Source organism: Rissa tridactyla, chromosome 5 (genome assembly GCF_028500815.1).
Source record: "Rissa tridactyla isolate bRisTri1 chromosome 5, bRisTri1.patW.cur.20221130, whole genome shotgun sequence".
In the NCBI taxonomy this organism is placed as follows: domain Eukaryota; kingdom Metazoa; phylum Chordata; class Aves; order Charadriiformes; family Laridae; genus Rissa; species Rissa tridactyla.
In genome coordinates this window covers 35,160,496-35,173,232 of record NC_071470.1, presented here as the reverse complement: position 1 = coordinate 35,173,232, position 12,737 = coordinate 35,160,496, and the positions used below count along the sequence as shown (strand labels likewise).

The 12,737-nt window shown below is 36.9% G+C and overlaps 1 protein-coding gene and 1 long non-coding RNA gene across 3 annotated transcripts in view; one reads left to right on the top strand and one right to left on the bottom strand.

Annotated features, from left to right (window-relative positions):
• The window catches only part of KDM3A (lysine demethylase 3A), a 32,372-nt gene that overhangs the window by 16,628 nt on the left and 3,007 nt on the right, over window positions 1-12,737 (bottom strand). For both annotated transcript variants that reach the window (XM_054204290.1, XM_054204291.1), the window contains exons 3-11: window positions 12,076-12,231; window positions 9,348-9,458; window positions 7,644-7,746; window positions 6,612-6,736; window positions 6,041-6,113; window positions 5,868-5,956; window positions 3,521-3,672; window positions 1,521-2,092; window positions 63-264 (exon numbers count right to left, since the gene is read on the bottom strand). In XM_054204290.1, coding sequence (XP_054060265.1) covers window positions 63-264; window positions 1,521-2,092; window positions 3,521-3,672; window positions 5,868-5,956; window positions 6,041-6,113; window positions 6,612-6,736; window positions 7,644-7,746; window positions 9,348-9,458; window positions 12,076-12,231 — 1,583 coding nt within the window. The remainder of the gene's footprint in view (window positions 1-62; window positions 265-1,520; window positions 2,093-3,520; window positions 3,673-5,867; window positions 5,957-6,040; window positions 6,114-6,611; window positions 6,737-7,643; window positions 7,747-9,347; window positions 9,459-12,075; window positions 12,232-12,737) is intronic.
• Window positions 902-10,941, top strand: LOC128910712 (uncharacterized). Its single transcript, XR_008466837.1, has 3 exons — window positions 902-1,038; window positions 1,882-1,942; window positions 10,683-10,941. It is a non-coding gene; the product is annotated as an uncharacterized LOC128910712 (long non-coding RNA).

The following is a 12,737-nucleotide window of genomic DNA, read 5'->3' as shown; positions in this document are numbered from 1 at the left end:
TGTGGAACTTTATTCACATTTAAAGAACATCAAGGTGTAGACAGAGTCAAAATTTTTCTTACCTTCTAAAGTGAAAGAATCTACAAAAGACAGTGGAGTCTTTTTGTTCTTTGTTCTTCCGATAACTGTCCAAACGGCATTCCCTGCATTTATGCAAGTGAGGTGCAATATTATTACAGGAACCATCCTGCACAAATGCTTCTCCACTTTGCTGCAGCTTCTTCACTTTAGAAGCATCTGCTAAAATTGACTTGCGAGCAATTACTGCAGGGAAGAGTAGTGTAGATTAGACAAGCTTCAGTTTCTCACACAAAGGTACAAGCAAACATACTTTAGTGAAAGATCCATGTCAACTTTTCCTGTAAGTTTCACATTGCATTGAAACAAAGTTATGCTAAAATGTTTACAGTTGGCAGAAACCTCTTTTCAGGTCAGTAGAAACTTCCTCAAGCTGTAGTTCCACCACAGTCATAGTCTGCGGACTCAAGTTTAACGTTTCCTTTTGCACCTCCACAGAGGAATATTTTGAGAGTGTCTGCTTTTAATGGAAGTTCCTCAGCCATCAGGGCTGAAGTAGCTGAGCACTGAGTAGACCAGGGCACAAAGTAACCACAATTTGCGAGAAATGAAGATACAAGTACAACCTGGCCATTTCTCAGTCCTGTTTTCACCCTTCACAATGCAACAACAGCTTTCATCTTCTTTGTAATAGATGCCAAACATCTCTCTCCCTCCCACATTGTGGGCGAGGCCTAGCAGGGCACAGTAGTGACTGCTTGGCTGGCTGTGTTCCCAGGTTAATTATGGAACAGCACATGGTAATCCAAGACCAAGCAACATGAGATTGGAAAGAAAGAGGTGGGCGTGTAGGGAGATTCCCAGAACCCAGGATGATCAGCTATATCACCTGATGCACAGCACAATACGTAACATAAGGAGTCCAGCTCCTTAAACAACTACAGCCTTTCCCATTCTTCCATGTGGAAAACTTCAAGAGCTCACCAAGTGGAAGCGGGCCACAGAAAACATGGAAACAAGGTTGGTAGTTTTGGGGTTGGGTGGTTCTTGATTATTTGGTTTTTGGTTGGTTGGGGTTTTTGGTTATTTTGATTTCAGAACATTTATTAAATGAAAGCCCCTCTCAAACAAAGCTTTGTTAAGAACAACTTCCATCCCTCACCACACTTAAAATAACTTAGGACCACAGCATTTGCATTCCAAACAGAACCTTGTTTTTGTAATCTGTTTTGCCATTCTGTTCTGGCATACATTTTGTAACAACTTATTTCTATAAATTAGTTTTTAGTCCTTATCCCTTATCATGAAAGGACTTTAGCAAGTTTATTGCATTCCTCTTGTAAAAGAGTACACAAATGACTCAAATTCCAAATCACTCACACAATTTAAATTACTAATTTTCATATGTGACAAAGTATGTATGTAATTATATACCTACTTGTATGTAATTATACAGAAACTACAAGGACTTTCAAATGACAGGAAGATTTAAAAATACTTACTATTATCCTGGACCTTGGCACTTCCAGTCCAAAAGCTCTCATTTTCATTTCTGTCATAAAGAATCTCATTTGAATTTCTTCTAATAAAAAAATCCATGTCTATAGGTTCATCAATCTTGTTTCCTTTGTGGCTGTTCTGGCTGTTGCAATTGCTTTGTGATTTAACTCCAGACTCAGTAAAAGAGAGAGGATGAGCATCTGAGGTTGAGGGTCTACAATCTAAAGTCCGCTGCAGTTCAAGAGTACTACTGACTCTGGGTATTGCTATGGAAGAGTTAAGGTGTTGCAACTGTTTTACAGAAACACACTCTTTTGGAAAGTTTGTTGTGGGCTTCATAAGAGCTTCATTTGTATTTTTCAGGTTGGTTCCTTTTTCATTAGCTGAATCAGTCAAAGATGGAGATCTTGAGGTTGTCAAAGAGGTATATTTACCATTTTGATCATTGGGATTTTGCATTTGTTCTTTAGATATAAATCTCACTTTAGGAAAGGCTGTCAGATCTTCCTTCAATGGTTTAATTCCAGTATTAAGACAAGAAGGATGAGTTTCTGGTAAGCTTCGTCTACATGTGCTGAAACACATGACACACAATAATTAGACAAAGAAAAAGGTGTCAAGCAAATCAAGGCATCAGCTCTTCAATCCAGTCACATTTAAAGCTTGAAAGATGAAATTTAATCATGTACTTTGAACCCTAATGTTCCAAGATTTTAAGTTTTGTGTGAGGTTAAATAGGTTTGTGTTTTTGAGGGTTTTCTTTCGTTCAGGTTTTTTGCATTTGATTTTTTTTTTAAATTTTTTTTTTTTTTTTTAAGAGTTGGACAGAATGATAAAGCTGTATGCATACTTAGGCACACACAAATTTAGGTACTGCAGCTACTCCACTACTTTAAACAGTTACTTTCTCATTTTCCTCCATGCAACAGCTGTATAACCAAATGCATTTGACTTGCATGTCTGTGTGAGAAGATTCTAATACTCTAAGAAACTTCTGGCTGGTGCTAAAAGTCTATATTGGAGACAATAAAACCACTCCCACACAAAAAGCTCAAAAAAATCATCATCTTTTCTATATTCGTCTTGTGAGATATATACACAAAAGTGGAAAAAACCCTACAGCACTTCCTTTAAAGCTAATACACAAAATTTGAGTTTTACTGTTACACTATTTCTACCATATATATTCATTTTTGTGACAGAATTGGGGGCACAAGCACAATATACTAACTTTCAAATTATGCATGTTAGGAAGGAGCTGCAATTTATGCTCGGAAAAAACAGTTAATGGTACAATACAGTTCCCATACTCGCTATGGTCAGAGAATTGACTAAAACATACCCTTCATCTCAGGTCCCTGACTGCCCTTCTTCCTGTCATAGCTGACATATAAGTTTGTATCTTGAAGACATTTATCTGATTGAAAAATGCCTCCAGAACATGACTTCTAGAGCTAGTTTTATAATGGAAATGCAGTATCAGCTCAAATTTGTTCAAGGAAAGTTTGGAGTAGGAAACTTGGTATTGAAAGGTTTTACACCCAGTTGGTCATTTTCTAGCCTCCTACAGGTAACAATGAAGTTTAAAGCGACTAGTGTTCAACAGAAGTGTAACCAAGGACCCGTACTTGATCTGCAAGAAGCTAGTATACTGGACACCTGCCTGAATGCGTTCTATTTTTCTTGGGGGCAGGGGTGAAATGCAGAACAAAAAGTAGGCACCACACCTATGTATAACACTTCTGTTTACAAATGGGTACAATGAAGCAGTAACATTGGCTCATGACATTGAAGGGCAACTACCTCAAAGAGAAAAGAGAAAAATATAGCATAAGCAGGCAAATCATGTATCCGGGGCAATTAAGGCTAACACTTTTCTATGCCAATATTATAGAAGACTAGTATACTACAGCTCTTTAAAATAACCTCTGAGTTTGTTTTGCTAAGAATTATTTTTGGAGGGGGGGAAAAAAGTCTGCGTAAGCCTAAACTGATTTCTTACCCCTGAGGAGTTTCTGCACCAAGATTGGGTGGTGAGTTAGCTGGCAGGGGCAGGCCTTGATGCCTTTGGTCTTTATTAGCAGGGGTACATCCTAGCAATGCTTCACCCAACACTGTTGGTACTGACTGCACGTGTCCCTGACTGGGAGAAACCTGTAAGGGAGATTTTAACAGTTAGGAAGATTCAGGATAACAGAAATACTGCTTTGCAGGGTTGAGCTTAAAAAGAAAAATACATAATACCCTTGCCATTGTGTTTAATAAAGTTCGTTGAAGACCGTTCCTCACTCAGTCTGTAAGATGGAAAGACCTTACATTGCCCTTTTAAACCTTATAGGTTCCATGAAACACTGCTCATTGTAATTCATTTTACCCCAATTATCAAACGGTTTCGGAGGAAGGAAGGCGTATTAAGAAGGCAAATAGGATAGAAAGCCCTGCTCCTCATAACTGCCAGTGCAACGATCTTTCTAAAATAATTGCAGTCATCAAGAATTCACAAATAGCTTTCAGAGCTCATTTGAAAAATCCTAGAGAAAACTAAAACAGTGAAGTTAGTCTGACAACATTAACAAAAATCTAGATGCAAACTTCCTTGTAGTTAGAAAGTCTTTGTACTGGGATTCTAGACAGTGTTAAGTAAAGAAATCCTGTGCTGATTAAATCACCAGCCTCACAAATCCACAGTTCTTTTAGGAATACAACAGGCCTACCAAATTAGAAAGTGTATTTTTCTGTGGGGCTCCTTCCTCAGCTCTAACATTCTTATTCCACTCCCACACACTCAACTCACTGCTGGAAGTTACACTACAGACTCTTTACCATCAACTCCAAAATATTTCCTTTCTGCTTTGGTATAACACAGCTGTCAGGCATTGAGACAAGCTCTCAAAAAAAACCACTGGAATTAACTCCATATTAGAAATCAGACTACTATCACATACTAAGTAAAACAAAAAAAATATAGCTTCAGCTAATGACTCCCATATATTTGCATCCACCAAAATCAGAGAAACAAACAGAACTTCTGTTTTTCTTATTAGAAAGTACACTCGCCTGTAACCATTTTGAGAAAATAGTTGCAAGACATTTCCCAATGAGTACAAAAGTGATAAAAAAATCCAGTCCTTCGAAGGAAAGCAGACTAGAAAATTAGAAGTAAATAACTTCACTACGTTAAGGTAAAACAAGCTATGAATTCAGATCAGAACAACTCTTCTGCAGGACATTTGGAATATGATATAAAGACCAGCTTTGTATGTATCAAGCAGGCTGCTCAATGGCTGAATATGCAGAAAGATAAAGATTGGCAAATTGAGCCCTGAAAGATGATAAAGGTACTCAGGCTTGAGCTATAGAAACATAAGCAGAGCATGACTGCAATGTACAGGTTACTTAACACTGATTTGCTGCGTGCTCTTCCTCAGCAGTAAATAGATCGCTTTTCATTGAGGAATCTTATCCTGTACTTGCTACTTCATGCTGTATTGTTGTGAAGCCATTAAAGATTTCTAATGGTCATTAGACTATTAGCCAGACCTACATAATGGTAGACACATCAGCCAGACCCACATAATTGACTCGGCACAGGACTGACTGCAGAGAAGCCAAGAACATGACGCCAAAAAAATGAAACAAAAACCCACCCCCACCACCACTCTAGAGCTTCCAGATGGCTGCTCCTGCCTAAAATGCAAATTTTGGTCTGAAACACTGGGCGAAAATTATAGGGTAAATTCGAAGTACTGTTCTTTAGCCAAGTCATTATTTTTCATTTGCATTTCTATACTTAAGTTACCCAGATCGTTTCTTGACCTTTGAGAGAATTTTCTTAAATCTCAGTGATACTTGGCAGGTCACTCACAAAAGAAATAAACATAGACATGGAATTACTATAAAAGTAGTCATATTCCCTTTTTGTGCTGAAACAACATTCTTCAAACCACTGCTTGTGTAGTTTAAATCCTCAAAGCATGCAAGTGTAGCTGAAGGTATTGGGTTAAGTACAAAATAGTTAAAAAAAGAATGCGAAAAGCAAAGGTTATAATCTTGAGAACTGCTTTGCGTTTTCACCCATTACAGAATACATGACCAGGCAAGCTAACTCCTAAGCAGGAAGGGGGAAAAAGTACAGTTAAGAAAACAACCTTTAAGGCTCAGTAGCTTTTTCTCAGATTATCATAAAGCAAGATGTTTTACCCATGCCTAGACAAGTTTCAAAGAACTCAACACACCCTCCTAGGGATTATATTTATTATTCCACTTTTCTATCTAATCCTTATTCAAGATGTTCTGAGAAGTGACATAACCATTATATAACAGTCATATATAACACAGTAAGACATCACCTCAGGAGAAGATTTTGTGTGTTTAACATCAACACCTCCACTACTCTCAGATGACTTCCTTTTCATGCCCGCAACTCTTTTAGATTTATCTAGAAGAGAAGGTGATCAAGATTAGTATATTTATCACAAATATGCTACTTAGCATTTGAAGAACGAACAATAACAGGTCTTACCACATTTTCCATTGTTGTCATATATGATTTCAACATGAATTAACTCTGGATCAAGAGTTTTTAAAGCTGGAATCTTGAAAAGGAACAAAACCACAGAAGCAGCCATTTAGAGACGTGAAAGTTACTGTTTGAATGTATTTATCTTAGATGTTGTGGTATAGACTAAGCTTAGACATTTAACTTCTAGGTTCTTTGAATACCAAGCTGAATTTAACAATATGTTGCTGTGACACAGTCTCTGCATGAAAGCACACATATAAACTGGTGCTTCAGAGCAATGTCTACACAGCACAGAAAGCAAAGAAACCAGAATTGTACGTTTGCCTCACTCTTCGAGTAAAAATTCCAGGTCTTCCTCATTTTGCATAGAAGGCCATTTCTTATTTGATAATTCTACCAGCAGCATACAGAAACACTTTGGGGTAATAGATTATTCTGCACTACACTGATCCCCATATTTTTAAGCATATTACAGCAAGGACAGAATTAAAAATGATGTTGGTGGGAATATAAACACATGTTCTACCCATTCCACATCTCTGATTTTAAACCCAGAGCAACTGGTTCTTACCTCCTGACAGTTGACTTCTAGAGTTCTTGTAGCTGGATTACCATTGACAACAACTGCTGTGAACCACTGAGTAGATGGATCCAGGCTGTAAATTCTAATTTTTGAACCAATGATATTTTTTCCACCTTAAAAATTGAAAAGAAAAAAAAACAAGAAAAGGGATCTTAAGAAAAAGGGAGCATGAAGATCATCACAGTTACCAATGTGAATTTGCTGACAGTGCTGTATGCAAGATGTAAGCAAGCAAACAAACTGGGAACCTTGGGACAACTTCCATATACTTTATGGAAAAAAAACCCACACATGAAAAAAATATGTTCCAGCTACTTCCTTCCTGGAATAATTCAATTAAGTTTTCTGGAGGTTAAGACATGCAGCAGAGGCCAGGCTGACCTCCAGATTTCAGACAGTGAAGCAGATCAGTGGACACTGAAATAAAGATTCAATATTTTGATGTGAAGTTTTCTTCTCTTTACAGTGACAACTGTAAAGTGACATGGAAGTGACAACTCTAAGTTGCAGTATTTACATTTCTATTAAAGTAAGACATTCCTTGCACATGCAAGTATATGACTACAAATATGCTTGTATGAACCCAGTAATTAAGAATTTGAAGCTAGTAAATCTAAAAATAAAAATTTTAACTTGACTAAAAAAGTAGTCTCTACATAAAACTTTGGAAGTTTTTATAAACAAGCATTGACTGAAAAAAAATAATCAAACCATCTGAAACAATAAAGAACTCCAAATAATTTCAGTGAAAACTGCTACAAATGTGATATCTCTTTCACAAGTGACAGGCCGTCTATATGTGCCTAAACTACGTACTCATACAAAGAAAATATCTGAAACTTAGATCTCTCTAATCCCTCACATTTTGCATTCATTGCTGTAAAAGAAAGTGGAATCAGTATTTTAAAAAAGCTTTTATCCCTGAAACAGATTACTGTAATTTACACCATCACTGCTAAGATTTCTCTTTTGACTTGAGTATTTATTGCCAGAGTTTTCCACTACAGAGTAGGCTTGTACCTTGTACCAAGCGTGTTTCATCTAGGTGTTTCTTTACTAAAGCTTGTATTTCTTCATTAACATTTTGATCATCCTTAAGAGGAAGCCTGGAACTGTCCATATCCTATTTAGAGGGGGAAAAAAAAAATATATAAGTTGCTATTAAGAATAATGCTTGATTGACAAAATCCCATAATATTTAGAAAAAAAGATCGCAGAAATTCATACAAGTCCAACAAGTTTCTCGTTACTCTGTGTTCTTTCAGCTCCTACAACATTGTATCTATTGAGGCAGACATCATTTCCTTACTACTAATCTGGATCAATTATCTGCAAGCCAGACTGAAGTGAGCTCTCCAACTCTGCTTTAATACTGTCCTGAAAACAATCTGGTTTGTTTCACTAGATTGCTAATGAGCACTAAGTTTAATTGAACCATCCATTTTTTAATTTAGGATTTTAAGTTCTCAGGAGAGACAACATATAAATAGTCCTGAGCATACATAAATGTAAGCATTTTAAGTTTTCTATTTGTGATAACACCACCAGGATACAGTCCATCTCAAGACACTATTACAAAATGTTCATACAAATGAAAACAGAGTCAGCTACTTTAAATCATTCATAGTTATTCAGCATCATGTATTTATATTTTAGGGTTTTTCTTCCTCTATTGTTATCTAAACCAAGCTTCTTGAAAACATTTAGAATTGATTCTGAAATGGAAAGTTTAGAGCAAGTTTTTACCAATGGCTCAGAGTGCTAATAAAAAAAAAAAAAAGGGTTTGGGGCTTGTTGGGTTTCGGGTTTTTTTTTTGTTTTTTTTTTTTTTTTCTTTTTGCACTGCTCTGGCATTTATAAGCAGCAGAAGGCTAAAGAGATAGCAGTCAAGAAACTGTTATTCAAGAAGCCAAAAAAGTAATCTTCTCCATTGCAGTATCGGCATAAGGCTTCTACATAAATAATTCTTTACTCTGTTGTTGAGCCAGCGCAGGCAAGACAACAATCTACAACTCAAATTTAGCTTTAAGTGATTCTTTTGTTAGTTTCTCAAGAGGAGTTGTCTATTTGCTGACTGTTAACAAGTCAAAACAGAACACTGATGATGACACTACTAGCAGTCTCAACATGGGACATCTATTACTAGTTTTATTCAGACTGTTTATAGGTCTTGAGAGTAGTTTCCTGAAAAGGTTAAATCCTTTATCATTAGCAGATGCTACTCTTCAAAATGACTGACCCAGTCACATGGGGCAATTGTTTCAATCCATCTCCACCTAAATTTCACTAACAAACTTTCCTCTTGGTGCTCAATACAGGGACTACAATTCAATCGTCTCATTTATATCCTGACCAGTTCCTCATTTGTTTAGAAGTGACGCGTTTCTATTAAATAGCAAGAACAAAGGGAAACTATTTCAGATTATCCCCATCATCAATGTGACACAACTGCTGTCACCTGAGATGAATAACTGTCCTAGCACACTCCTTCATCCATCTCTCTTAAGTGACCATGTCCTGGATCAGCTTCAGAAGGTTTTTAATTAACACATTACACTGAATCACACATTATATTCAGAACTTGTATTTATGAGTTATGGCAATACATACTTACTCCAAGTTTTTCCAACCTTAAGTTTGCATTTAGAATATATTGATGTGACATATCTTAAATACCAAGATAAAAGATTTATCTTCCATCTTTATAAGGCCATACAAGGTTACCTGAATGGGTGTCAAAAGGTCCTTAGAAATAAAGACACATCTCTCTTCACCAAGATAGCGTACTGAAACCATTGATCCCAAACCAGCTTTGTCCACTAAGGATTTGTAAGTCTAGAAAAGTGATAAACATTGTCTTAGAAACAGAGTAAGAAGACCTCATCACTCCTCATTTGCATTTAAAAAATTATTTTATGTTTGCATCTATTTCTCGGTTAAGATATCACATCTACATGCAACTCTTGAAACAAAGCAAGTTTCTAATAAAACTTCTAATATATGCCTAATAAGGGAGGTACTGGACTATACTTGCAATTAATTTCATTTATTAGAATGAGTAAGGAATTCAGTTCAGGTGGCTGCCATTAACCATCATTAATCATTCATCTCAACATGAAGAATTTACTAACATTAAGAGTTCTAATTGTTAACATGTTAATGAAAAACCCTCCTTATGGTACACTGGGGGAAATAGCTAGCAAATCATAGAATCACTTTGCTTGGAAGAGACACTTAAGATCATCAAGTTCAACTGTTAATGTAGCACTGCCAAGTTACCACTAAACCATGTCCCTCAGCACTATGTCTACCCATCTTTTAAGTACCTCCAGAGATGGCAACTCAAGCACTTCCCTGGGCAGCCTGTTCCAATGCTTGACAACACTTTCCGTGAAGAAATTTTTCCTGATATCCAATCTAAACCTCCCCTTGGCAAACTTGAGGCCATTTCCTCTTGTCCTATCACCTGTTACTTGGGAGAAGAGGCCAACCCCCACCCAGCTACAACCTCCTTTCAGGTAGTTGTAGAAAGCAATAAGGTCTCCCCTCAGCCTCCACAAGCCCTGTTCCCTCAGACACTCCTCATAAGTCTTGCTCTCCAGACCCCTCAATGAGGGCCTGCTGCATGGCTTACATTAAAGTTCTCAAAGCTCACGCGACATTAATAGTATACTGAAGCCTTATTTTAGGTGTGTATGATGACTTGGATAGCCTCATAGTTCTTATACCACTGCAGCAGAATGGTGAAATTGTGTTCAGGCTGACCAAAGGCTTTAAGAACAGACAAGAAAAAAAGTTTCCTTTAAAAGCTTCTGAACTCTTCCCAGTACGTTCAAGGTTAAATTTTGTCTAGTCCTGCAGTAACAGCTCTGAGTGGGTAAGCATCAGGAGCCTGGAACATCAGAAGTGGCGAGAATAATTCCTCCCTATGTGAAAGGTACATTTGTGCCCCATTTAAAAGAAAAAAAGAAAACCATTCTGATAGAGTATGCATTTGGGTTTCCATAGGACTGATCAAGCAAACAAAGACTTTCTTCTCTTTTGTTGTTTTCACTTCAGTTCGGACAGCATTGGCAAAGGGGCAGTATCACCACAAGAGGAACAAAAGAGGAACAAGAGCCTCTCCAGGAGTGACAGGGCATCACAGGAGTTCTCCAAAGCTATTCCATTTGTCAGAAACATACTCTCCCGTATACTTGAATCAATAAGTTGTGATCAAGATTTAAATAAATTAATCCACGCATCCCTTTTTTGACCCCTTCTTTCTTGTCTTGAGTGGTGGGAACGGGAGGAAAAAGTCAAGACAAATTCCAGTATTGCGTTTTACTTTATCCTACATTGTTCCTCTGCTAAATGAGCTTATAAACACATACACTGCCTGATCTGACACATCAAACACATCATAAAGGAAGCTTTATGCTCAAAGACAAGTGTCTAGTAAGAACTGTTCAGATACTTAGAAAGGGACAACAGTTAAGTTTAAGTAAGCAGGTTTTCAGAACATTGTATCAGCAAAATCTCCCAGTAGAAATGCTGATACTAATGGACAGGTCAGGAAATAAAATTAAGAATTCATCTTCACACTTCCTCTCCTGTCTTATTTGGCCCTACTTCCAATAAATATCTGCTTAGGTTAACTTTGCTTAAGAAAAACCTCAGCTAAAATGCAGCAATATGAATTACACTGCATACTTTATACCTAGAGAAGTTAAAAGAGTATTAAACATGGACTACAACTTCAGCATAACTGATGTTTAGCAAGTTTACATCTTTATTTCACAACTAATTTTATGAGTAGCAATAACCAAAGTAGTCAAGTAAAACTATACTGGCTGAATACATTAAGAAATGTTCCCTGTTCACCTCTACTGGCTAATTTTCCTAGCCAGCCGTGCATGGCAGTTACAGAAAGCTTGGTTCTCTGGCTTGTACAGCATAGCTCACATTTTTATAAGCACAAAATACAGATCTCACAAATTACCTGTGCCAGGCTGCCACCACATAGGAGTCATTCAAATTATTTTTGTCTCAGATCAAGAATCATTGAAGAATTAACAGTACTTGAGGCAGAGTAAAACAAGAATTTAAGATAAAAATACAGGCTATCCTTAGAAATCTATTGTTTACCCTTTTTATCTCTATTCTTAACTGCAATTTCACAAAAGAAGGAAGAAATACGAGTCTTGAGGGAAAAGAAATTAACATTGTACAGAAGAGTGGTTTGGGAGCAAAGTCATAAAAATACATTCCTGTATCTCCAGGCACAATATACCAACTTCAAATGCTTACAAGCTCTGCCAAGCTCTAGCTGTACAGAGATTTAGTTTCCCTTCAAATCACATATAAAAGTACATGAGTGAAGCTGTACTTGAGAAATTCACACCTGTAACAACACTGTCCCTAGAACACGTAAGTGCAGAATCAACATGATTTATGCCAAGCATATACTTGCCATTGCAGGCCACTGGACAGGAGACATAGAACCAGCCTGATATTTTCTTTCAGCCAGTACCAGCTTTTGCTCCACCAGGAATACTTTCATTTTATGGCTGTAGACTTCCATCCATCTTCTCTTTTCCCATGATTCATCATCAAATTCTACACAAATCTACAGAAAGGAAGCAAAATGAAGGAGTGACTAACCATAAAATTCAGGCATACACAACATGAAAAAGGACAAACACCAATTTCCTCCAAGAAAAAAAAAGTACTTATAATGCAAACATGATTACTGCCTTTCTGTCACACAACCAACCAATCATTAAAGGATCCCAGCATGACCTAGTATTTTTTAAGTGACAGTGAACGTTAAATGGTTTGTCATCATTACTGTCACATAAAACACTAATATTCCTATTTAACTATACGATCTTTCCTTCTCAAAAAAGTCCTCTGCTACTCAAGAACAGCTAAATGTGTTAACTCTGCCACCAGTGTTTACAATCAAGGAAACACACATACACAAAACCCCCTAAAACTCTAAAGGACTGTATATAGTAGTGGCATATGCACTTTCCACAAACTCTAGACCAGAGTACCTGAAAAAGCAGGCTGTTTTTCCAGAAATATTTTAAGAGTTCCAAAGAATAACTTTAGTTAATTTATTGAAAGCAC